This window comes from Myotis lucifugus, unplaced genomic scaffold, assembly GCF_000147115.1.
Source record: "Myotis lucifugus unplaced genomic scaffold, Myoluc2.0 scaffold_38, whole genome shotgun sequence".
Taxonomy (NCBI): Eukaryota; Metazoa; Chordata; class Mammalia; order Chiroptera; family Vespertilionidae; genus Myotis; species Myotis lucifugus.
Genome location: NW_005871086.1, coordinates 7,291,015 through 7,318,671, shown reverse-complemented (window position 1 = coordinate 7,318,671; position 27,657 = coordinate 7,291,015). Strand labels below are relative to the sequence as shown.

At 35.7% G+C, this 27,657-nt stretch overlaps 1 protein-coding gene and 1 pseudogene across 1 annotated transcript in view; one reads left to right on the top strand and one right to left on the bottom strand.

Annotated features, from left to right (window-relative positions):
* SPRED1 (sprouty related EVH1 domain containing 1) overlaps window positions 1–27,657 on the bottom strand; it is a 120,041-nt gene that overhangs the window by 38,183 nt on the left and 54,201 nt on the right. Inside the window, exons 2-4 of the mRNA XM_006087505.3 lie at window positions 24,174–24,348; window positions 4,278–4,446; window positions 1,273–1,322 (exon numbers count right to left, since the gene is read on the bottom strand). Of these exons, the coding sequence (XP_006087567.1) occupies window positions 1,273–1,322; window positions 4,278–4,446; window positions 24,174–24,348 (394 nt within the window). The remainder of the gene's footprint in view (window positions 1–1,272; window positions 1,323–4,277; window positions 4,447–24,173; window positions 24,349–27,657) is intronic.
* LOC102439846 lies at window positions 7,100–8,353 on the top strand (annotated as a pseudogene).

Sequence of the window (27,657 nt, the reverse complement as noted above, 5' to 3'; positions counted from 1 at the left end):
AAATTTTAATAGTTGTATAAAAAATATACCTTAATAAATTCAACCATTCCTATTCTTTTAGATAACTTATTTTTATTATCAATCTTTTATACACACACCCTCAAAAATCTGGGTATAAAAAATTTTTGCACATCTCTATTTCCTTAGTACAGATTATTGGAAATTGATGCATTGGATAAACAGGCATGAATGTTTCTATTTTAAAGGCTTTTTAATACAATTACCAAAATGCTTTCTAGAAAGAATCTAACAATCTACATTTTCTCCAGCAGAACATTAATCTGTCAATCTCATGGACAGACACAATATGGGATATAATATCAATTTTTAAACCTTTGGTCATTAGGTTAACTAAAATATGTTAACTTAAGCTACCTGCTGATTAACAGTGAGATAAAACAGAAGGGTGTCCATATGCTTATTAACAATTTGCAATGCCTTTTCTGTGAATTTTTTATATAAGTACCTTCCTAATGGGTGGGGTATCTGTGATAGTTAATTTTATGTGTCAACTTGTCTAACCTATGATGCCAAGCTATTTGGTCAAACACCAGTCTAAATGTTGTTGTTGTAAAGGTAATTTTCTTATGTGACTAACATTTAAATCAGTAGACTCTGAGGAAAGGAAATTACCCTCCATAGAGTTGGTGGGCCTCATTATAAAAACATTTAAAAAAAAGACTGAGGTTCACTAAAGAGGAAGGAAGTCTGTCTCAAAACTGCCTTTCCACTCAAGACCAAAACATCAACTAGTGACAGAACTTCCAGCATGTCTGCCTATCCTGTGGCTTTTGAACTTGATAATCACGTGGGCCAATTCGTTCAAAAGCAAACAAAAAACAATGTGTGTGTGTATCCAAACCAAAACAACATTCTCTCTATATATGTTATGTACATACATACATATATACATACTATTGATTCTGCTTCTCTGTATTTCTTGACAAATACAGTGCCTTAGAAAGTTTCTTAAAAAGTTATGAGTTACTTATTTATTAAGGCTAGTTATTTCCTCTATTTCAGGGGTGGGGAACCTTTTTTCTGCCAAGTGCCATTTGGATATTGAAGACATCATTCGCAGGCCATACAAAATTATCAACTTAAAAATTAGCCTGCTATGTTTGGCCAAACATTTAATTAACTCACCCCCAATGCCTTGGCAGGGCCAGACCAAATGATTTTGAGGGCCTTATATGGCCCACGGGCCGGACGTTCCCCACCCCTGCTCTATATCCTTTATGTTTAAAAAATTCTTTCAAGCCAACTACTTACTTGTAAGTCATCATCTGCTCCTTCAGTTTCATTTTTTAATGCTGGGCATCCTAAGAAAACAGGTAAAAGTTTAATTAAACATAAAATTTTTGTCTTAGATTTTAGTATTACTGACTAATTGACTATGTCATTATAATACTACAGGAGACTGATCAGAGATCATTCTGGGCTGCCTGGCAACCAATCTGATGTTGGCCACTCATACGTGCCCCTTTATTAAAAGAATAGAGAATAAAGTGATTGTTTTCCTCTTCTGCAGGCAAATTCCCAATTACTTACAAAGAGATGTTTTTCTGTGTGTGAAAAGTGTACTATTTACAGCAAGCCCTGCTCCTGATTTCTCCAAAATACTCAAACACCTAGGTCAGTGGTTCTCAACCTTCCTAATGCCACAACCCTTTAATACAGTTCCTCATGTTGTGGTGACCCCCAACCATAACATTATTTTCGTTGCTACTTCATAACTGTAATTTTGCTGTTATGAATCGTAATGTAAATATCTGATATGCAGGATGTATTTTCATTGTTACAAATTGAACATAATTAAAGCATAGTGATTATTCACAAAAACAATATGTAATTATATATGTGTTTTCCGATGGTCTTAGGCGACCCCTGTGAAAGGGTCGTTCGGCCCCCAAAGGGGTTGCGACCCACAGGTTGAGAACCGCTGAACTAGGTAAACTATGTGCACCACACTCCTCTGGTGTTAGATAATGTCCATGTGTGATCTCCTCAATCTGTCTAAATACTCTGATCCAGGAAACAGTATTTAGTACCCAGAAGCAGGATTTTAGTTGCTATAGTAAGAAAAATAAATGAGCCTTAATTCACTATTGATAGTCAATGGCCAATTGTTGCTATTGACCGTTACGCATCAATGTCTCTGTATACATTTTTATTATGTTCAAGAGAGCCTTTAGTTCTAACAAATTCATAAAGAGGGATTTCTCCTAGCAATGAATTCTGAGTTTATGCTACCCTTGAGACATAGCTAGCATGGAGATGAGAAATCTGTCCTTTGAAAAGGGTTGCAATAAGTTTTTCCTTATTGTTATAGAAGGCTAATAAGTAAGAGAAATTTAATGAGATTGTTCAAAGTCTATATAATAACTGGTAATTTGGTTAACCAGTATATTTAAAATAACGTTTACAAATAATAAGATCGATTGAATACAGTAGCAGTCTATTCTACCTGGCTAGGAGTTTGTAAATTTCTCCTTATAAACTGTCTTTTTGAACATTAAACTCAATCTATTTGACCCTAGTGAAAGTGTGTTCTTATGGGGACATAAGTATAGGCTTCAAAGTAATTCAAAACTTAAACATAAATCATATAAATTTTAACAGCCATAGATAACGATTTTCTCTTTAAAGCACTGGTTCTTCAACACTAGCTAAATAGCAGAATCAACTGGGAAACTAACACTAGAGTACAGTACCAAACCAATAATGTCAGAAACACCTGTTAGGTGAGGCATAAGGGCACCATGCATTTTTTAAATTAAAGTTTATTGTAGTGGTTTGAGAATCACAACATCTGCTAGAGAATCTGAGGAAGCACATTCATTTGTTTTTGTAAATTCGTAATATAGTAATTCAGCTAGGATAACAATTCCTTATCACATTTGAAATGTCTAGGAACTTAAAAATAAATAAAAAAATATATATATAATGCCTCAGCTCCACTCCCCAAATAGTTTGATTCAAGTGACCTGGAGTGAGAACTAGTCATTCTATTTCTCAAAAGCCTCCCAGGTAATTCTAATGTGCAGCCAACATCAAGAACACTGACATAAAAATAATTTATGGGCTCTGATTATAAAAATAAAATGACTGCTATCATTTCATAGAATTTCTTTCTGAACTGGAAATCAAACATTATTTGCTTAACAAACTCTAATATTTAAAGTAGCTAAATAAATTATTTAACCACAGTTTCATGCACTATTAATACAGATTTATACTAAGCATCTCCATGTTCTTGCCTATGGTCTGTTTCATAATTAGTTCATTTCTTCTAATATTCAAAATATACAAATCACAATGTTATCTAATATTGATGCAGTTACTTTATACAGAAGCCATTCTATTATTAAAGATGATATTCCTTTTTAATTAGAAAAACAAATCAAGTTTGACTTGTTTGGGGGAAGAAATTAGTTTTAATGTGATTTCTTTGTTTAATTAAGCAGAGGCCAGTCTTACATGTATATACAGTCTCCCTCTTTTTAAAACCTGCAAGCTTGTGCAAGCTTTAGAGTTAATAATTTTAACAGATCGGAAAGATTACAAAGAAATAGATGGGGTTGTAATATTTGTCAATAATGAAATCAGGTAAAAAGAAAAGGGTTCTGCCCTAACCGGTTTGGCTCAGTGGATAGAGCGTCAGTCTGCAGACTGAAGGGTCCCAGGTTCGATTCCGGTCAAGGGCATGTACCTTGGTTTCGGGCACGTCCCCAGTAGGGGGTGTGCAGGAGGCAGCTGATCGATGTTTCTCTCTCATCAATGTTTCTAACTCTCTATCCCTCTCCCTTCCTCTCTGTAAAAAATCAATAAAATATATATTTTTAAAAAGCATTTCTCTTTCAAAAAAAAAGAAAGAAAAGGGTTCTGACATAGAATAACTGGCGTATACCTATATTTGATTATTAGAAATTTTATCTTTATCATTACCAAAACAAGAATATGACTGATATAACATATACACAAGGATTTTAAAAGCTGGAACTGACTGCTCCCCTCTTCCTCAACCTCTTATTTGAAATCACCTGAATTATCTGAAGGGAACTGTTGATGGGTTCTTCAAGGTAATAAATTTAATTGGCATATATTGTGATGTAACAAATTTGAAACAGACTAAGGAGCCCATTATTTTATCTACTTCACCTACAGTGAGCTTTCAAAGTCTGATCACATATCACAAAAGCTGACTTGCTTAAAATAACTCTACTTTACTATAGATAACTGATGAACAGATTAAGAAAATAGTCAAGAAAACTTACCTTGAGAAATATCCTCTATAGCTCTTCGAATACCTCTATCAAAAGCCCTAGCATCAGCAGGACTTTGAAAGGTAAGGCCAAATTTCTTGTCTTCAATCTTCCAGTGGTGAAATGTTGGAGTGACCTTATTGTAAATGAGGTCCTTTTTAAGCATACATTCCAAAACCACCTGTCAAAAGTTAAATGCCAAAAATTACTATATGTGTCAAATGCATCTAATGTAACTCTTAAATACAAACTGAAGAGCTATTATATTTTAGTGATTATTTCAACCCTATATTAATACAGAGTTCTTGCTACTTAATCTACTTCACAAAGTTATTCACTACAGAAATTAAGATGGGACTGAAGAGGATTTTAGGAAGATGGCAAAGAACCAGGAATCTGTCCTCCTACCTAAACAACAACTGCACTGGCAGAATCTGTCTGATAAAACTATGTTGGAAGTCTGGAATCTGCTGAAAGCCTGCAACTTCCAGGGGAACACATGGACGGTAAATTGTGGTTAATTTCTGGGAGTTGTGGGAGTAGTTCCTGGAGCAGCAAGTACACAAATCTTGGGAGCCAGGGTAGATAAAAAGAATCCTGTCCTACAACTACCAGATATTTGTGCTCTTATCACTGACTGCTGCTTCTGATCACAGAGGTAAAGACAAAGAAGAGGGCAGCCACTGTTGTACCTTCCCTCATTGCTGCAAGTCATTTCTCATCAGAATGAAGTGACTTCCAGGGTATTTAAAGGGCTAGCACCCTATTTTAGCTGTCATTTTTTTACTTTTTCCCATTTTGAGAGCCAGACATTAAATGCAAAAACAACATATTGGGGGAAATTAGAAAGTGACTATGCATACCCAGGGAAAGGCTCAGAAAAGACATAAGAAGACATTAAGTTCATCTTATTCTGATCCTTGGCACAGAGAAAAATAATAATAACAATGTAGCAACAGAAACAGCAAACCATAGGGAAATGAGACAATCTGATTTCCAGAGTTACCACATTATTAGATTCAAATGCCCAGTGTTCAATCAGAATAATCCCAATACATACAAAGAAACAGTACGGTAAGGCTAGCTAAACAAAATAAGGGGGGTGGAGGATGGGGTGGGTGGGTTTAATAGAAACTGGTCCTGAAAACGATCCGATAGCAGATCTACTAAACAAAGGCTTTTTAAAAACTGTCTTAAAAAGTACAAATTGGCAATTACAAAATAGTCACAGGGATGTGAAGTACAGCATAGGGAATATAGTCAATATTGTAATAACTATGTATGGCATCAGGTGGGTACTAAACTTATGGGGGGGTTCAATTCATAAGTTATATAAGTGTCTAACCACTAAGTTGTACAACTGAAACTAATACAATACTGAATGTCAGCTTTAAATATTTAAAAAATTTTTAACTGTCTTAAAGATGCTCAAAGAACGAAATGAAGATATGGAGAAAAATCAAGAAAATGTTGTATGAACAAAATAGAAGTATAAATAAAGACCAAAAAAAAACCAAAACCAAAACTAAAAAGAAACCAAAAAGAAATTCTGGAGCTGAAAAGTACAATAACTACAGTGAAAAACTTACTAGGTGAAAGAAGCAGAGAAAATATTTGTAGAAACTATGGTTGAAAACTCCCCAAATTTGATAAAAAAACATGAATATAAATATGCAATAAGCTAAACACATTCCAAATGAGATGAACTCAAAGGCATTCACACAGAGAATCCTGAAGGCAGAAAGATAAGTGAATTATTACATAAAAGGATCCTAAATAAGGATACCAAATGACTTCTCTTCAGAAACTTTGGAGACCAAAAGATAATGAACAGCATAGAGCGTCACAGCCTGTGGACTGAAGGATCCCACGTTCGATTCTGGTCAAAGGCACATGCCGGGGTTGTGGGCTCGATCTACCAGCAGGGGGCATGTAGGAGGCAGCCGATCAATGATTCTTTCTCATCACTGATGTTTCTATCTCTCTCCCTCTCCCTTCCTCTCTGAAATCAGTAAAAATATATTGGGCAGCATAATACATTTGAAGTGCTAAATGGAAAAAAAAAACTTGTCAATCAAGAACCCTATAGCTGGTTAAACTGAAATTCAAAAGAGAAGGAAAATAAATAAAAGATCAGAGACTGCTGCAACTAGATCTGCCCTGCAAAAAAAAAAAAAAAAAAATGGTCAAGGAACTCTGTCTGACAAGGTGAGATGACAGTGACAACAACTTGAAGCTACATAAGGAAAGACCTCAAAAAGATATATACGTGGGCAAAAGAAAAAAAGCAGTTAATCTACTGGCATAATCAGCCATCATTCTTTGTACATAATTTTAAAAATATACTCCCTAAAACATTTTGCATTGCTCAACTTATACATAATCTCAAAGCCTCCATATCCAAAGCATAAAAATTTCTCATCTAAGTCACACAATATGTTAGAAAGTTGTTTTGCTTCTGACTTTAAGTAGCATTAAAAAATAAACACTCTTGCCCTGACTGATGTGCTCAATGGTTAGAGCATCGGCCTGCACACCAAAGGGTCACAGGTTCAATTCTTGGCCCAGGTCGGGGTGCATGCAGGAGGCAACCAATCACTCACTGTGTCTCACTCACATCCATGTTTCTCTCTTTCTCTTCCTCCCTCCCTCCCTCCCTCCCCTCTCTAAAAATCAATGGAAAAAATATCTTCAGGTAAGAATTAACAAACAAACAAATAAATTTACTCTCATCACATTAAGGACAAAGGTAACTGTCCACCTCAAATTAATAAAAGACATAAAAGTTGTATTTTTAAAAGGTAGGTAGAGATTCTTTTCCAAGGAAATGCCAAATGGCGGATGACACTGGTGCTGCACGAGGGCCTGGAGGACCGGGGCCCTGGAACAGCAGGTTCGCAGCTGCTTCCGTGGAGGATTTGGCAGCCGTATCCGGAGCCGAGGCCACAGAGCTGGTAGAGACAAGGCCTAGGACAAGGAGTGGATCCCCGTCACCAAGCTGGGCTGTCTGGTCATGGATATGAAGATCAAGTCCCTGGAGGAGACCTATCTATTCTCCTTGCCAATCAAGGAATCTGAGATCACTGACTTTTTCTTGGGGGCATCCCTCAAGGATGAGTTCTTGAAGATTATGCCCATGCAAAAGCAGACATGTTCTGGGGGCCAGAGGACCAGGTTCAAGGCATTTGTCGCCTTTGGGGACTACAATGGACATGTTGGTCTGGGTGTTAACACTACGGTGTCGGGTGAATTTCCCGCCAAAATATAAGATGGCGCGGGCAATTATTTAGGTTTCCCGCGCAAAATCAGAGTTAGTTTAATATCTTTTGAAGTATGGGTTCGATTGAAATGAAATTTTCGGTACTCGACCAGCGCCATAAAGTGTTCTCTACTTACAAGGGATTTTTATGATACCTATTACCCCAATGGGTATGAAAAGGTTCGCATACACAGGTAGGTATCTTTGTGAACGGCAAACAAACAAATATTTGGTAATACGCAGTTACAATCGGCCCGAGTTTACACGTTTCCCGCACTCCACCGCAAAATCTATATGAACCGAGTTAAGACGGCTCCCGCGGAGTACGCGCAATTCACGCGAGCCGACTTAACTCGTTTCCCGCAACCCAAGTGCTAAGTACTCAAAGGAAGTAGCCACTGCCATCCGTGGAGCCATTATCCTGGCCAACCTCTTCATTGTCCCTGCGCAGCAGGCTACTGGGGAAACAAGCTCGGCAAGCCCCACACCGTTCCTTGCAAGGTGACTGGCACTGTGCCTCTACTGGTGCACCTCATCCCTGCCCCCAGGGCTACGGGCATTGTCTCGGCCTCTGTGCCAAAGAAGTTGCTGATAATGGTCAGTATTGATGACTGCTATACCTCGGCCAGGGGCTGCATTGCCACCCTGGGCAACTTTGCCAAGGCCACCTTTGATGCCATCTCTAAGACCTACAGCTATCTCACCCCAGATCTCTGGAAAGAGTGTGTTCACCAAGTCTCCCTATCAGGAATTCACTGACCATCTTGTAAAGACCCACACCAGAGTGTCTGTGCAGAGGGCCCAGGCTCCAGCTGTGGCCACCACATAATTATATACAAGAAAAATAAAGTGAATAAAGTCTGCTAGAAAAAAAACAAAACAAAGAAAGACAGGTAGAATAATGCCTCAAAAGACTTTTACCCACCATGTGATTAATACTAAGTCTGCATTCCTGAAAAACAAAGTTTTAAGGGCTGCAAGGATTCTTAAAAATTAGTGAGTTCTGCTGCCTCCCTCCTTCCATTGCCCCTAAACTATATCAGAACAATGTGCTCTGACTTTACTCCATTGGAGTTTTCACTATATTAATTATGTATATTACGATAACAGTAATATTGATAATAATAGGCATACAGAAAGCAGAGCTCAATGTTTACCATATTCATATTGGTATACAATTAACAACCAAACTGTAGAAAACAGCAATTACATTTTTTAGTAAGCAATTACAATTCACCAATACAAAATCAGTAAGTGATTTATTTACTCTGCAGGAAAAATAGGTAAGGAGATAAATTATTTCTAGCTAAAAGAGAGCTATACCTATTAATTACCAATGTAGTAAACTAAAAGGGACTCTACAGAGCTGCAGTGGTTACAACTCTCCCAGAATACATGACCTACACTTACTTCTAGAGCTTCTTTATATGTATCTGGTACAAAATAAGTAATTCTAAAGTCTGTTAAGATTCTCCTAAAGGCAAATGCCACAGCCATTACAAATATAAGCTGAAAAACATTCTGTATATACAGTTGTTAAACTTGAACTGCATCTCTAAGTAATCCTAATTAATAGCCGAATATACCTCTTTCTAGAGTTAAGAGTTCTGGAAGAATGTAAATTTCATCAGACCTCCATGGTTAACTTTCAAAAACATTTGTAAATTAGAGAGTAAAAATAAAAAGGGGATCAGTGGCTCTGACCTCATTTCTACCCAAAATATATTTTACATTAAATTAATATAAAGATAAGCATAGAGTAAATAGCAATTATAAAGTGAATAAGACTGACACAAGAATAACTATGAAAGAATATGTTGCCCAAACAATATGACATCAATAACCTTTAAGATCCATTAAGGATGTGGCTTGTTAACAAATAAGAACAAAGCAAGGAGTCACGTTTTAGAATCAGCATAATACTAGAACTTTTTGAACTTTTGCTCACTTACAAGTGTGTTGGGATTAGAAATGAAGTATTATTATTTATTAGAAACTAAAAAAATCAGTGTATGATAAAAAATTTTAAAGCTAGAAAAAAGCAACAACAGATTCAAAAGCACATTAATGTTTATGGCTGTATTAAAAAAAAATTTTTTTTTTCAGACTTTGACATACCAACAGACATGACCAGGTTTGAGTAGAATATAATTGCTGCAAATAGACTGGCTGCAGGCAGCCTTAGGAAGTGACTATTATAATGGAGGAGGAAAAATACAATTATGTAGGGGTATTTGGAAGAATAGCTTTGCAGTCTAATACAGATCTGAACAGACCTAAATTGGGTAAGACATACCAGTTTAAATTATTTTCTAGCTAGATAAATACTTTTGAACCATGAATATTTTAATGAGATCTTAAAGTCTTTCAATCAAGTACTCACAAAAAGAACAATGTTTTTTCTTTCTTCTATTAAGGTTGAATAGATATTAATTATGAAAAAACTACACATAACAGGTAAAGTCCAAAATTAAGAAAGTGAACCTATAATTAGCATAAACATATTAAAATCTGATACAGATGAGGGGAGAGAGGGAGAAGTGGTTCCCCTATAGCAGCGGTTCTCAACCTGTGGGTCACGACCCCTTTGGGGGGTCAAATGACCCTTTCACAGGGGTTGCCTAAGACCATCGGAAAACACATATATAATTACGTACTGTTTTTATGATTAATCACTATGCTTTAATTATGTTCAATTTGTAACAAAGAAAATACATCCTGCATATCAGATATTTACATTACGATTCATTACAGTAGCAAAATTACAGTTATGAAGTAGCAACGAAAATAATGTTATGGTTGGGGGTCACCACAACATGAGGAACTGTTTTAAAGGGTCGCGGCATTAGGAAGGTTGAGAACCACTGCTTTAGAGGCTGGGAGGTCAGTAATTAGGAGGGGAGACCTTTTTTGAGAATGGGAGGGGGAGGAATTTGAATAATAAAGGTGCTCAGGACCTCAAAGAACTTATGAATAGATTTTGGGAAGCATAAGTTAATGGATTCTAAAAGCACTGGAAACATTTCAATCTCCCAATGTTGTTGTTTTTCCCCCCAAGAAATACTAGGGTATTTGATGGGGGGAGGGGAGAGGAGGAGTGGGGAAGGGAAACCAAGGCCACTTAACAACTAAAACTTCTGAAGATATATTCTAAGTTATTTTGGGAAATACAGACCAAAATTCCCATCATAAAACTACTAGACTTGTTTTCCACAAGCATTTAAAATAGACCAAGCAAAAAATGAGAATAAATGCATTTTTGTTTAACTTACAACAACTAATAATTTGGGAGAGCAGAGTAAAATTAAATATGTACTTTCAAACTACTATGTACTTTATTATAGTTGCTACCTTACAAGTAATAATTTATGTTTACAAATAGTATTATCTAAAAAGTAGTATGGTTGGTAACCAAACCTAAAAAATTTTACTAGTAACTTTCTAAAATACCTTTGAATCATTTCATTTTTTAAACAAAAATTCCAAATTCAAATTATTTGATAACCAAAATCACTAATTGGCATCTCAAACAGTTGCCTCATATTATGAACTTTAGTCTTCCTGATGATATAAAAACTGTATCCTTTATGAAAAACACCAAGGCATACTATTAAATATGAAATTAATTGTTATTAAATACATAGTTTTACTAATCATTAATAAGAATTTATATTTAACACTGTTCTAAACTGCATGGGATTTTAGAATTTTTAAAAAGTAACAAAAGAAACAATGGCGTATTTCTCGCATAACAGCAGTTCAGCTACTAAAAAGGGAAGGAAGGGAGCCAGTACTCCTTCAATATGTCTGTCAATAAAAGAAAAACTGCTCTAGATTAAAGAAGAATAGACAATGACAGCTAATGTCATGTGTTTTGTATTGAAGGAACAAAAATGTTATAAGAACATTATTAAGACAGTTAACAAAACTGGAATATGGAATCTACATTAAAGTACTATATTTATGTTAAATTTCCTCAATAAAATAATTACACTGTGGTTATTTAAGAAAATATCCTTGTTCTTAGGAAAAATACACTAAAGTATTAAGGGGTAAAAGGTAGGATATATGCAACTTATTTTAAATGCATAGTTCAAAAAGTGTGTGTGTGTGCGTGTGTATGTGTGTGTACATACATACCGGGGGAGAGAGACTAAAACCAATGTGGCAAAATGTTAAAAATTGGTGAATTTGGGTAATGGGTGTATAGGAATTCTTGAACTATTTGATTCTTTGCCAAAGACTAGGGAAATGGACAAAGAAGGGCTTAAAATACAAATTAACAGTATTAGTAATGCAAAAGGGGACAAAACTGAATTCACTTAGAAAATAATAAATGCAATGTAATGTTTTATGAGCTCAAATTTGAAAAATTAAATGAAATAATGGATTTCCTAGAAAAGTTATAACTATCAAAACTAATTGAAAAGAAAATAGAAAACCATTATAGACCTATAACCATTAAAGAAATTGAATCACCAGAAAGTGAGGATGAAAGGGGATGAGGGACTGGAGGTGAGATACAGTGGGAATCTATCAGCAACTCTGGAAAACTAAGGACCATAAGCAAGAGAGGCACTCCCTATGAAGAACTGAGGGGATTAAAGAAAAAAACTGTCACAATAATTAGGGCACTGCTCTAACTCCTGGTGGCCACACTAAAGAATAATATAAAATTACTAGAGGCCCGCTGCATGAAATTTCTGCACTGGTGGGGGGTGGGGGGGGAGAGCCCCTCAGCCTCCTAAGGGGAGTGGGCCTAAGCTGTCAGTCAGACATCCTTAGCACTGCCGCGGAGGTGGGAGAGGCTCCCGCTACTGCTGCCTCTGCGCTCGCCAGCCGTGAGCCCGGCTTCTGGCTGAGTGCATTGAGCGTCTGCCCCCTGGTGGTCACTGCGCGTCATAGCGACCGGTTGTTCCGCTGTTTGGTCAATTTGCATATTAGCCTTTTATTATATAGGATTAGGCACAGATAATATTCCTTGCTTCTTTAGTTGGCTCTTTCCAAAGTCCCTATCATAACCTGTTAGATCTCTGAATTGCCAGAGTAAATAAGCTTAAACAATTCTTTTCTCCTTCAACTGGGTCTGTATAATCTGGAGAAGGGCCCACACATTCTGATGAAATCAATCTCAATGATCTAATGATTTAACAGTCATAAACCTTTATTAATTTATTTATACAGCAATATCTATATAACACAAATTATTTAGAAAATCAAGAATATCCAAAGACATAATGATGATTGAAGAGTTTCAGCCTGTAAATGGAAGGGGGCCAAACAGGATATATAAGATTTGAATAATTTAATAAAGTTTAAAAAGGCTATGGATGTTGGGTAAAGAGGTCTCAAATCAATAACTGAAGTTTCTACTTTAAGAAATTAGAAAAAGGGGAGCCAAACACCCAAAGCAAGCAGAAAGAAATGAACAAAAAAACAACACAGAAATAAAATTGAAATAAAGGGGAAAATAATCAATAAAACAAAAGCTGGTTTAAAAAAATAATCCTATATAATAAAAGGGTAATATGCAAATTGACCCTAACAGCAGAAAGACTGGGAATGACTGGTCACTATGACACACACTGACCACCAGGGGGCAGGCGCTCAATGCAGGATCTGCCCCCTGGTGGTCAGTGTGCTCCCACAAGGGGAGCTCTGCTCAGCCACCAGCCAGGCTGATGGCTGCCAGTACAGCGGTGGTGGTGAGAGCCTCTCCTGCATCCTCAGCAGCGCTAAGGATGTCCGACTGCAGCTTAGGCCTGCTCCCCGCTGGCAAGTGGACATCCCCCGAGGGCTCCCGGGCTGCCAGTGGGATGTCTGACTGCCAGCTTATTCCCAATCCCCCAAGGAGTAGGCCTAAACCAGCAGGTGGTCATTCCCCGAGGGGTCCCAGACTGTGAGAGGGCACAGGCCGGGCTGAGGGACCTCCCCCCCCCCACCGAGTGCACAAATTTTTGTGCACCAGGCCTCTAGTAAATTGATAAAACTCTAGCACGACTGACAAATTAAAAATGAAGACATAAATATCCAATTTCAGGAATAAAACAGGATATTGCTAAAGATCTCTTAGCTTTTAAAAGAATAATTAGGATACTAAGAACTTATAAACTAGACAACTGTCAGAAGAAATGAATCAACTCTGTGAAAAACATTTTATCAATACTCAATCAACATAAAAATGTTAACCTGAACAGTCCTATAACCATTGAAGGAACTAAATTTTTAATTTAAGAGTAATCAAGAAGAGAACTCTCTACACTGAGATGGTTTCAACTGGAGAATTCAATCATATATTTAAAGAGGAACTAACACCAATTTTACATAATCTCTTCTGGAAAACAGAAGAAAGGGGGAACACTTACCAATTGATTTTATGTGACCAGTATTACCTGAAACTAATACCTGACAAAGATGGTACCAAAAAATAAAACTACAGACCAATATCAATCATGGTCTAAAACACAAAATTCTTCAACAAAATACTAGCAAATCAGATCTAATAACATATAAAAAGATATACATCATGATCAAGTGGGATTTATTCCAGGTACATAGACTTTGCCTATGTATGTCCAGTTTTGATTGATTTTTGAATGTTGACTCAGAAAGGCTTGAGTCAACATTCAAAAACCAATCAATGTAATCTATCATGTCATCAAGCTAAAGAAGCTCTAGCAGTTAACATAGAAAAGGCACTGCACAAATTCAAACATCCACTCATAATAAAAATTATCAGTAAGTTAGGAATAGAGGGGGATTATCTCAATTTTACACAGATTGCCTATTAAAAAACCTACAACTAACGTCATACTCAAAGGTCAAAGACAATGTGTTTCTACTAAGATCTGATGAAAGCAAGGATGTATACTATTGCCATTCTTGCTCAACATAGAACTGGAAGTTGTAGCCACTGCAATAAGGAAAGAAAAAAATAAAATAAAAGGCATAGATTAAAAAGAAATAAAACTGTTCATATTTTTAGATGACATGTCTACTTTAAACAATCCCCGGGAATAGAACAAAAACCCTCAGAGTTAAGCAAGGTAGTACGATAAACAAAAATTAATCACATTTCCATACACACAACGAACATGCATTAACCAACATTATAAATACAACATCATTTACAACTGCTCCAAGAAAAATGAAACAGAGGTATACACCTAACTAAATGTATCTATGTGCTGAAAAATGTCAAAAGAATTCAAAGGGGGGGAAAGGAATGCAAAGATCTAACTAGAGACATAGGGCATTCATGGACTGGAAAATTCAATATAGTAATAATGTCAATTCTTTCCAAATTGGCCCATAGGTTTAACACAATTCCTATCAAAATCCTAATAAGGACAAAATTATTCTAAAATTTATGTGAAAAGCAGACTCTAGAATAGCTAAAATAATCTTGATAAATAAGAATAAAATGGGAGACATCACTCTACCCAATATTAAGTCTTACAAATATAGCGACAATAATATATGGTATAATACTTGTGGAGGGAAAAATAGAACAATGAAACAAAATGGAGAACAAATACAAAAATGCTCAACTGATTTTTAACAAGAGTACAAAAGCAATTTAATGGAGGAAGGACAACCTTTTCAACAAAGGGTGCTAGAAGAACTGGACATTCATAGGCCTAAGAAATTAACCTTGACCCAAGTATCATACCTTAGGTAAAAATTAACAACTATAAAACTTTTAGGAAGAAAACACAGGATAAATATTTGGGATCTAGGGCTAGGCAAAGAGTTCTTAGATTTGATGCCAAAATCATGATCCCTGAAAGGAAAAAGATTGATAAACTGGAATTTATAAAAATTAAAATCTCTGTTCTGCAAAGGACTCTGTGAAGGAGATAAAAAAGAATGGGAGAAAATATTTGCAAACCATATATCCCCAGTCAAAAACTAGTATCTAAAATATGTAAAGAACTCTCAAAACTCAACAGAAAAAAACAATCCAATGAGAAAAATGGCAAAGGATGTGAACAGATATTTCACCAAAGAAGGTACACATAAACACATGAAAAGATATTCAACACCATTAGCTGTTAGGGAAATCCAAATTAAAACCACAATGAGCTATCATGATATACCTATACCAATGACAAAATAAAAAATAGTGATTACAGAAAATGCTGGTGAGAATGCCTAGAAACTGGACTGCTCTGGTAAAAATGTAACACAATATAGCCACTCTGGGGGAAAAGTTTGGCAATTTCTTACAAAACTAAACATGCAACTACCACACAACCCAGCAATTACATTACGGTCATTTATCCCAGAGGAATAAAACATATGTTTACAGAAAAATTTGTATATGAATGTTCTTACCAGCTGTATTTGCAATAGCCCCAAACTGTAAAGAGCCTTCATTTCCTTTAGTGAAGCAATGGTTAAACTTTGGTACACAGTTGTCGTAGAACACCAGGCAACAATAAATAGGAACAAACTATTGATACACACTCAATAACCTGCCATGAACCCACAGGAACTATGCTGAATGAAAAATACCAATCCTGAAGTAACATATTTATGATCCCAATTACATAACACTTTTGAGATGACAAAATTATAGAAATGGAGAACAGGTGAATGGTTTCTAGGCCAAGAGGGAGGTAGGTGCGCTTTAAGTACCAGGGGAAAGGATTCTTACGGTTACTGAACTGTTTCGCATCTTTTCTATCATAGTGGATATATGTGATAAAACTATATTGACCTAAATGCAGACCCAAATGAGTACAAAACTGGGAAAATCTGAGTGTGATGGACTGTGTCGATGCGAATATATATACTGGTTGTGATACACTAGTTTTGTAAAATGTTACCATGGGGAAAACTGGGTAAAAGGAAAACAAGATCTCTTTACATTATTCTTTACAAGAGCAATTAATGATCTATAATTATCTTGATAAAAAGATCAATTTAAAAAATCTACGGAGATTTCAGAAAAATTATTATCAAATTCTGATGAGGAAAACATTAAGAGATATCAAGGAATCCTCCTTACTGTGATAAATGACATCTGAAAATAATATCTAACGTTCTACTTCTCTATACAACACTAGAAATCCCATTAAATTAATAAAAAAGCTAACCGTATCACCAACATTATCTAATATTATTTTGGAAGTTCTGACTAGCACTATACAAAAAGATGAGTTGCATGAAATGAGCTTTAAAAGAAACCAAAAATGACCCTCTGCCCAAATCATATATAATAGTCACTAAATTTTTATATACATAGAAAAAAACTTAAGTGAATGTACCCATATTTTAAAAAAATTGTTTAGTTATGGGAAAATGAGCAAAATTATACCTAAAAGAGGGGGGGGGACTAATGAGGGGGAAATTAGTATTAGCAAATATATAAAACTAATTTTAAAAGTATAATATTCACATAAAACCAATAGACAAAAAAGTGGAATTAAATAAGAAGTGGTATGGATTGAATTACATCCTTCTGAAATCTAGAAAGAGAGCTCTCACCAGAAACCGAATCAATGAGTACCCATATCTTGGACTTCCCAGCCTCCAAAATTGTGAGAAAATAAACTTCCACTGTTTTAGCCAGCCAGTCTATGGTATTGTCTTCGGGTGTCATGAGCAAACTAATACAAGAAAAGTCTAGCATAGAGAAGATACTCAAACAGCTGTTTATTAATTAAAAGAATAGCAATCAACCAATCAATTAAAAAGCATGCTACATTCACATGATAATTTAGATTCTAATAGAGCAAAGGTAGTGACAAAATATTTAGAAAGCTAATAGTGAGATAAAAAAGTTTGAACTTTAACTATTAGGGAAGCTACTAACTATTGTAACAATTTAATTGGAATGTAATGGAAGGAATGTGAAATGTATCACAATCAGGTATAAAGGAGAAAGATGAAGGCAAAATAATCCTGCTGAGCCCAATAGACCAGATCAACCAGTATAAACCGTAGCTAGAGAATGGAATGACTTTAATCTAAAGCAAGCCAACCTATATATATATGGCTAATATGGAAAGTGTCCCCTTGGGAGTTCGACCGGGAGTTCAATTGCTCGCTATGATGTGCGCTGACCCCCAGGGGGCAGCGGGGGACATGGCAGGTGACCAGTGGTGGTGGTGGGGGAAACCGTGCGGTGGCAGCATGTGGGTGACGAGGGAAGGAGGAGGCAAGGAGGCGGGGAATCTGATTGGCCCTGATCGCTGGCCAGGCCTAGGGACCCTACCCGTGCACAAATTTCATGCACTGGGCCTCTAGTTAAATAATAAAGAGGAAGTTTAGTATATTCAGTAAAGAGAGTACTGAAGGAAGTTAAGAGTTAACCTGAAGTTTTCTAAAAAAAAAAAGAAATTATAAGGCAGGTAATATGGGAAATATGCTAAATCTTAATTTCCAGGAAACAGCTATCACATGGCTCTAAAAGAAAGATAATATATATGCTAACAGGCAGGTTTTATCTCTTCAGGGAATATTGGCAATATTAAGAGTTAACTGTTGAAAAACAACTGCCAAGAGAAAGTCACAAAATTTATGGTTATACAAAGAAGTCATTAATAGTACAATTTATCATCTTTTCAATGGATTGACCCTAAAATGAGCAGCTAATTTTGGACTAGATGAATGTTGTTGTTGTTACCATTATTATTAGCATTTTTTCCAATTCCAATCCTTAACAGCAAAACTGATTTGCCCAAGGTGCTTTCTCTAATTAAATTTTCCTAGTTTTCTGCTTATGACTTATCTGTGACAATAAAAAGGAAATTGTTCCTGTCATTGTTTCCTCAGGACTAGCAATCTGCCTACATTCTCTACTCCACATAAACTCTTGATATGCTATCGATTGTTATTTAGTTAATGTAAAAGAGGGGAAGGCATTTCCATAAATTCAACACTTGCTTTTGGTAAAGATAACTAAGTAAGGCAGTATCATGGAAGTGATTGACTTTGGGAAAGAGCAGAAAGATTCAAGATAAAGGAAGTAAAGGCCAGATTATAAAAGTTCCTCCACACAGCCCTGGCCAGTGGTTCAGTTGTTTGGAGTATCGTCCTGTACACCAAAAGGTTGTGGTTTTATTCCTGGTGATCGCACATAGGTAGGTTGCAGGTTTGATCCCCAGTGGGGTGTGTGGGAGGCAACCAATCGATGTTTCTCTCTCACATAGAAGTTTCTCTCTCTCTCCCTTCTCTCTCTCTCAAACAAAACAAAACGAAAATCAACAAAAACATATCCTTGGGTAAGGTTTAAAAAAAAAAAGTTCCTCCCCGCAAATAAACTCCCTATACTTCTTTCCTGATTTGTTTTTCCCCTTATCAGTTAGGACTCTCTAGCATATTAATCTTATTTACTTATTGTAACATTTCTTTGTCCCTCACCAAAATGTATATTTATCTTAAAAACTAGAATTTCTGTCATTGTTTATTTGGATATTCCTAGTGCTTAAAACAGTGTCTAGCACACAGCAGCTTCTCAATATATATTTGACTCACCTTTAAAAAGGGAATATTCTCTTTTAATAATGTAAAATTCAGTGAAGTTCCTTCAGGGTAAAATAAAGTAAAAACTCAGCAGGTAATTATCTACTGAAGTAGTTTAAATGACTGACAAAAAATTTAGATTGGATTTAAGAAGAAAATAATAAAAAAGATACTCAAGCCAGAGGAATCTAGTGAAACTGGGGAAAATTGAAGGCACAAAGTAATAGAGTAAGCATGAAATTGTAGAGCAAGGGAAGGGGAATAAAAAAGAAATGAGAGGAAATTGTAAAATTCCTCAAATGGAACAGTTCTGGATAACAACCAGATCCAGGAAAGCAGCCTGCTGAAATGAAGACCAAAAGGTCAAGACTGTGCAAGCAAAGTAGCCAAGAATAATGATGAGGTTCAGATGTGGAAGAGTTGCTATGGGAAGGAATTGCTAAGGTCAGTAGATGAAAATGAAAGCTAATGGATGGTGATTTGAATGGAACACTGTCAATAAAGGGGTTTATATATGTATGTAGTTGATAGAGCAATACTTCGGCGAATAAAGCATAATTAAAATTATGCTAACACCATCTATACTCCCACTTCCCCCCCTAACTGTGATATTATAGTCAAAGGAGAACCAGTATCTTTCAAGAGACAGAGCTGCTGAATCTTAAAGAGAAAAGTAGTTAATGCAATTGGTTTTTAGTGGAAGATTGAGGTTTCACAATGCAATAATTCAGAGGCACAATGGGAAAAGCCAAGTAAGAAATTAATGTTCTGTACTTTTATAAAGTTCAATCCAAGGCAGAAAGATGTGTCCCTGGTCTTTTAAAGTGTCCCATGATGGAAAGGGGGTGAGTCTCACTGTTAATAAAGCTACTCCTATGTTTTCTCCCTAGAAAACAAATCCTCTAATTTTGTTTTAGGCTCTAATAACTGAAAAGAAAACTCATTTTTACAATGTCATTTTAAACAATAAAACTATTATCTTACAGGCATTTTTATTTTTTATAGGTCACTTTTTATCTACAACCTAATTATATTTATTAATCTGAAAAACATATCCTTAATCTCTTTGGCAACTTCCTAACCTGAAATTTTTCTTATTTTCCTTTTCTTCACTTCATTTTTGCCTTTATTATTTTTACCTTTACCATTAATAACTTTGTCACTATAAGTTTATAATGATAACTATCGTATAACTTTGCTGACATAACAGTGCCTTTTTCTTATTTCTACAGACTATCTCAAGTAATACATATGTTGTAAGAGTCCTATTGTATCTTTCTGTGTAGCCTATTCCATATTTTGTCATCTCTTAGCACGTAATATGCTTTTAAAAGCATAATTTTAATTACATTTGTAAGTTTACAGTATTTTATTGCCTACTACATAAACATAAGAGTACATTCCCATGGTAATTTAAAACTTTTAGTAGTAAATATTTTAGCAAAATTTTAATGTCATTATGGACAGTTTATTCAGCTACTTATAAAGACTTTAAGGGTGTGTTATAATACAGTGTTTTAAATTTACATATCACATACAGTTCAGCTAAAAATGATAAAAAAATATAACCTATACATATGATAAAATGTTTTCCAATAAAATAAAGTGTCATACTAACAGAGAAGGGCCTATCTAATATATCTAATAAAAAAATGAATGCAAAAGAGAAATTTTCTATTATAGAGAATGTGAAGCTCAGTAAAGGTTAACTATACAAAATAACAGTTAAATTTTAGCTAGCATTTAAGAAATATGTGATCGAGGATAACACTAATTTGTACTCGAGAATTAAAGGAAGAAATCAAGGTTATAAAGATTTAGAAGGCAATGGAGGCTACAACTTATACAGATCAAGAAAAGCGGTTCTGAGAATCTATCCTTGTTAAAGACCATTCCATACCCAAGTGTCTGGAAGAAAGGCAGTACTCTGATTACCTTAGAATACAACACCAAACCCTGTTTTTTCTCAGTGCTTTCCAACTTTTTCCTCAGGCACCCTCAAAAATATAACCTTTATAAGGCATCCAGGAAAGAGGAGTTGCTACCAGTTAAGAGGCAACAAACCAAGAGGCTCCAGCCACTTTTATTCACGGCGCATAGCTTGGGAAGCTCTCACTTCGAGCAGCAAAAGGGTAATCTGTAAAATAAACTCTACCTTTATGAGCATCATAAAAACAAGAAAGTAAGCATCACAGGAAATAATTTCTGAGTACTCAGAATGAACAGATCAATAAATGAATGAGTCCTACCCCCAAAACACACAAACTGACTTCCTGAAAAAAATCCCAGTCAGCTTACTCTTTATTTATGCTCGTTTCTTATTAAAAAATAGTGATAAATGAGTGAAATATAAACCTTTTAGAAGTGTAAAAGACATATTTTAATACAAGTGATTGCACATCAAAAGCTGCAAAAACTCTTCTACCAAAGTGCTTCCTTCAGCCTTAAGAAAAGCCATCTTTCCTTTCACTACTATTACCAGCATTCTGATTTATGAACACTCTTTAAAATATTACCAATATTTCTTTGTTAGCTATACAAATGGCCATGGTACTCCTCTGTACTAATTATCTATTCCTTCTTAAAGACCACAAGTTTTTCTTGGGATATGAGGGGCAGGTATTTCACTTCATTTTTAGAATTTATCTAAGGTAAAGGATTCTAAGATGTGACCAACAGACAAAACGGGTACAAAACAGTTTTTAGCAAATGAGGATTTTAAAGATAACTATCAACTTGGGAAGAACGCTGTAAATTTATAGACTCAATAGTCACAGCGTACTTCTTTCTTAGATAAATAAAAAAACTAGAACTCAGCATACGGAATTGAAATAAAACCAATCAATAAAAACCTCTACAGAAATGGACATTAAGAATCCAAAATGCAGTGACAATAAAAAAATATATATACTTCAATTCTGTATTGCTTCAGAAGTGTCTTGATCAAAAGTGTATTACTCAGCAGAGGGGGGTAATTAATCTGCTTATTTCAATGTCACTGTCCTATTTGTCTTGAAATTCCACAAGACACTGCTGTTTTAAATTTATAACCATGCATTATTGCCTCTGTCTTTAATCATACAAGTCCCCATAAACTAAAATGCTTTACTATATAGCTAATCTCTGCAAGAAATATGGCAACCCTCCAAGTGAATAACTTTTCCTTCATGTCTACACTGAGATATATTGATTACCCTGTTACACAGATAACAAGCTTCCTCAAGGAGAAGTGGTCAGGTGAAACAACAAATGTTCTGATTCCTAGTCAGTGCATCTATCAGAAGAATGTATTTTCTTGTTAGTCTATTATAATTCTACACCTAAGGGCTCCTTTTAAGCCTGCCATAGGGAGTAAGTTTGTGTTCTTTCTGAATCCCAGGTTTATCCGAACTAGCTTTATGTCAAAGCCACAATGACCAACCCCTAATCCATCAGTCTGAGCTGATTCTGATCAGCCTCACTCCTAGTTATGCAGATTATGTCATTTATTAAATTACCCTAAAATAATCTGTCCATTAATACAGCTAATATTTTTAGATCATCAGTATTTTACACTCAGTTTCTAAAATCAACAACTTCTCCTCCAACAACATTTCCCAGTTACCATTAGCTCAGATGAGTAGTATTATAGTCCAGGACAAGTCACCATAAACTCTTTCTGAGAAGTCTACAAAGCCTTATTTTAAACTAAAGGCCTGGTGCATGAATTCGTGCATGGGTGGGGTCCCTCGGCCTGACCAGTGATCAGGGCCAATCGGGCCCTGCCAGCTTGGGGGGAGGGACCGAGGGAGGTTGGCTGTGGGAGCACACTGACCACTAGGGGGCAGCTCCTAAGTTGAGTGTCTGCACCCTGGTGGTCAGTGCGTCGTCATAGTGACCGGTCAAAACCGTTGCTTAGGATTTTATATATATAGATTAGCAATAGTATGTGCCAGCCACCATCTTATGGAAAGCCAGAATCACCTTTAGATACTGGGGTTTCCTACAATCCTAAAATGACATTCTGGTTCACTGAGATGCATTGTTAGGAGTGAATCATAAGCTCACAAAACACTAGAACTGGGAGACTTTCAAGATGACTTAGGCTAACTCTCCCTTTCACTGAGGCAGAAACCGGGGCACAAGAAAGTTAGTTTAAGAAGAAAAGTTAAATAACTGAAATAATTCAATAGTAAAGATTATTCAGAAACCAATAACCAAAATTAAAAATAAATTTATTTAAAATGCTAAAGCCCTGACTGGGTAGCTCAGTTGGTTAGAGCATCCTCCCGATATGCAAAGGTTGTGGGTTTGATCCTTGGTCAGGGCACATACGAGAATCAACCAATGAATGCATAAATAAGTGAAACAACAAATTGATGTTTCTCTCTCTTTCTCCCTCCCTTTTAAATCAACAAATTAAAAATAACTTAAAATGTTCATGTATGAAAATTTTAGAATTTAAAATACATTTTTCAATAGAAAAAAACATCATAGATGCTTAACCAGTCCACAAACATATTTTCATGTGCCACGAAATTATTACTCTTCTTTGATTATTTTCAATTATTTAAAAATGCTAAAACCAACTCATGGGCCGTACGAAAACAGGTGGCAGGCCTGGATTTGGCCTGTGGACTATATAGCTTGCCAGCCTCCAGTCTAGGAGATAGTGGAGAGAAGGAGAGGCAGGGTGTACCTGGTTTAATAACTAGGGCAGTGATAACAAACCTATGACACGCGTGTCAGAGGTGACACGCGAACTCATTTTTTTGGTTGATTTTTCTTTGTTAAATGGCATTTAAATATATAAAATAAATATCAAAAATATAAGTCTTTGTTTTACTATGGTTGCAAATATCAAAAAATTTCTATATGTGAGACGGCACCAGAGTTAAGTTAGGGTTTTTCAAAATGCTGACACGCCGAACTAGGGTAGGGGGACTACCCAGGAACACTTCCATTAAACTTAACCACAAAAGCAGCTCTCCTCTAACATGGGTGCATTAATGTTATTTCCAGTTGCAAAAAAAAACAGGAATAGTTCATCATGCTTAATATTAAAAGAGTTTCAGAAAACATAACCATTAATCCTGGGCAAAAATAATTCTCATCAATTATGGCACACTAATAATTATTTTAAATTAATAATTCATTCTATGGAATCTTAAAATTATAATAAATGCATTATCAGTTACCATTTTGTCCCTGAGCCGCTCTCCACGGATAAGAAAGTCAGAGCAGCCATCCTCTTCCTGGTGGGAGGCTCTGCAGACAGTGACGCAGCTCAGTCCACTACCTCCGAGGGGCAGCCATCCGCCACTGGAGTCATCCCGGGTCATCACCACAGCTCGCACTCGTGCATAACTATTACTAAAACAAAGGCAAAGATTATAAGTTAGTTTTTCCGTAAACAAAAACCAGCCAAGCTTCCAGTCTTGTTTGAGAAATCAAAGACCACATCAGTTAAAGTGCTTACTACTTCCATGATAGTCTACAGAAAGTAATCTACTTGAAAGATGTCAAAAACATAAACTAACTTAAAAGGTTAACCTTTATTTTAAAGATCAACCTCACAATAAAAGACTACAGAACTCTTATTTCAATTAATCATTTGAATAGTTCAAGCACATTTGATTGTCATGGAACAAGTTAAGAAAAACCCCAGAGACAAACACTGTCAAATTACATAGGCCCTCATCAAATTTGTCTATATATTCAACTGCTGCAGTACAACCAGGATAAATTACTGCTATATTTTAGTATATTTAATAGTGACACCTATAACTTTCTAACATTTCTGGAATTTATTATAAATAAAATTCTGAAATTGAGACAACATGTTTTTTATATCTTCTCACAGCTTGGAATCTAAATCACACGAATCATATAAAAACAAATGTTCTGTTTCAATAACTTATCAAGTAATTGAAACCTGAATTTCATGCCTTCTTTTTGGAAGACTATTCGTAAGAGACTACACTACATTCTAGTTCTATTCAGAATCATTTCCCAATATTAACCGCAAATACTCTTTACATAAAATCTAAGAAGTGTGTTTCATCTACTAATGTTCTAAATAACTGACATCTAAGCATTTTAGTTCTAATGCTTTTAATATAATAATTATTGATGAAATCCTTTCTAAAAATAGTATACCTTGCTAACTTAGAAAAATATACTGAACATAAACTTGTTTTGGTTATTGAATATCAACTGAAGTTCTATGTTAACAGTTCTATGCTACTCAGCCTCTATGTTCTAAGTCCTAGATTGCCAGTTGTCATTTCTCTTGCCATAGTGCCTGTTTAAAATATTCCACTTTCCTTTTTTCATTTTACATATTTTATTGAAGTATACTTTACACACAATAACATATTCCGATCTCAATATATAATTCAATAAATTCTGACAAATGTACATGTCTTCATAACAAACACTGGTAATCATGCTATAAAAGATTTTATGATTACAGAAACGTCCTTTAAGCCTCTCTCCCATCAAATAGACAACCATGGTTCTGATTTCTAGCATACACATTAGTTTTGCCTATTATGGGATTTCATATACATGGAATCAGTGTCAATACTTGTACCTTTTAATTCACAGGGTAATATGTTTTTATATATATACTAGTGACCCAGCGCACGAAATCGCATGAGACCCAGACCCACGGGAAATCGTGTGAGACCCCAGACCACCGAGTCCCGGTGTGCCGTGGGACCCAGAGTCAAGTCCCCACCCACCCGCGCGCACCTCACCATGCATGCAGCCTACTGGTGACCGATCTTTGGTCCTTATGGTGTTACGACCACTGGGTTTTTTATTATATAGATATTTTTATTGATTTCAGAGAGGGAGAGATAGAAACATCAATGATGATAATAATTGATTGGCTGCCTTCTGCATGCCCCCTACTGGAGATCGAGCCTGCAACCAAGGCATGTGCCCTTGACAAGAATCAAAACCCAGGACCCTTCAGTCTGCAGGCCAAAGCTCTATCTACTGAGCCAAACCAGCTAGGGCGGGTAGTATGTTTAATTGTAAACTAAAAAACTGTTTTCCAAAGTGGTTGTACCATCATACAGTCCATCAATAATGTATGGTAGCATCAATAATGTATGGAAGTTGTGCCACATCCTTACCAACACTGAATGTTTTCAGACTTTTAAATTTTATTCATTGTACTGAGTATATACTGGTAACCTATGCTGGTTTTAATATCAATTTCTCTGATAACTCATGATGTTGAACATCTTTTCATATGCTTACTGGCCATTTGTATAGCTTCTTTGTTAAGTCTTTTGATCATTTTTTTATTATGCTGTTTTTATTACCAATTCTTCTAGAAGTTCTTTATATATTCTGGACACAAATCTCCTGTAAGAGAGCTGTACACTTTTAAAACTATACTGTGTTGTGGCTTAGTGAGGAGTCTAAAGTCAAACTTTCACACGTTAGATCCTGGCTCCAAAACTTACTAGCTGTGTGTCCTTGAAAAGTTACAGAGAAGTTACAGAACCCACCTTTAACAAATGTAAACAATGCCTGGGATATAATAATCACTATTATTACTACAACAAAGAATTTTAAATTGAAGTAGTTGTCATCCTGATAATTCAAAGCCATATAGGGAAAAATAAAATGTACATGGTCAACCATAATCCTCTATTATTGGGGTCAAAATAACTTTTTGTATAGAAGCTTTGAAAGTCTTTAGCTTTACAGGTGACCATTCTATTTAAACTTTTTATTATTCAGTTATTCAGAGGCTCTAATTCTTATTTAGGCCCAATTCTTATCAATCTTCAACTCAGAGTACTGGTCAGTGGAGGTGTGGGTGCATAAAAGCTGGACTGAATTATACCAAAACCCAGCACCTAACTTAGACATATTAGGTTTAAATGTTTGTGAACTAAACTCATACATTTGAAGCTCAACACATTTGAAGTCCAGTGAAGTTACCAAGTCACAAAGGAAGTGGGTCAAAACCTAAATTCAAGTTCCCAATAATCATTTAAGTGTCTATTTACTATAGAACCCTAACTCTTCCTTCTTGTTTAATTATTTAGTCAGCTGGGAAATTTAAGAATTTTATACTAGATTCTTTAAGACTTGGAGTAAAATACCCAATGCAGAAGCTCAGGGTATCTTGACCTCTGAGTGGGAGAGCAGTTGTTCTCTTTAGGGCATAGACTCTTATTTTATCACCTTTGAATCTTTCTCTCATTTATAATTTGTATAATGGTTCTCAGACATATTTTATATTTTAAAAATATAAAAATATACATAAGTAAGATTATTTTTAAAATATTTAAAAGCCTAGTGGTTATTTTACGATGATGAAATTTGATATTTTCCCCTTCATTTCTCAGTTTCTTCAAAAATTATTTTTATTCATATTTATAAACTGTAAGTAATCTAAATAAATTAAAACCCATTTTTAACTGCCTTTGGCTTTATACAAGACTAGAGGCCCGATGCACAAAATTCATGCAAGAGTAGGCCTTCCTTTCCCTGGCTGCTGGCACCAGCTTCCCTCTGGCACCCAGAACCTGGGCTTCCCTCCAGCTGCCGGCAAGCATCTGGGACCCTGGGCTTCCCTCGCAGCCCTGGCTTTGTCCAGAAGGTCGTCCGGTCTAATTAGCATATTATGCTTTTTATTATTATAGATAGCATAAA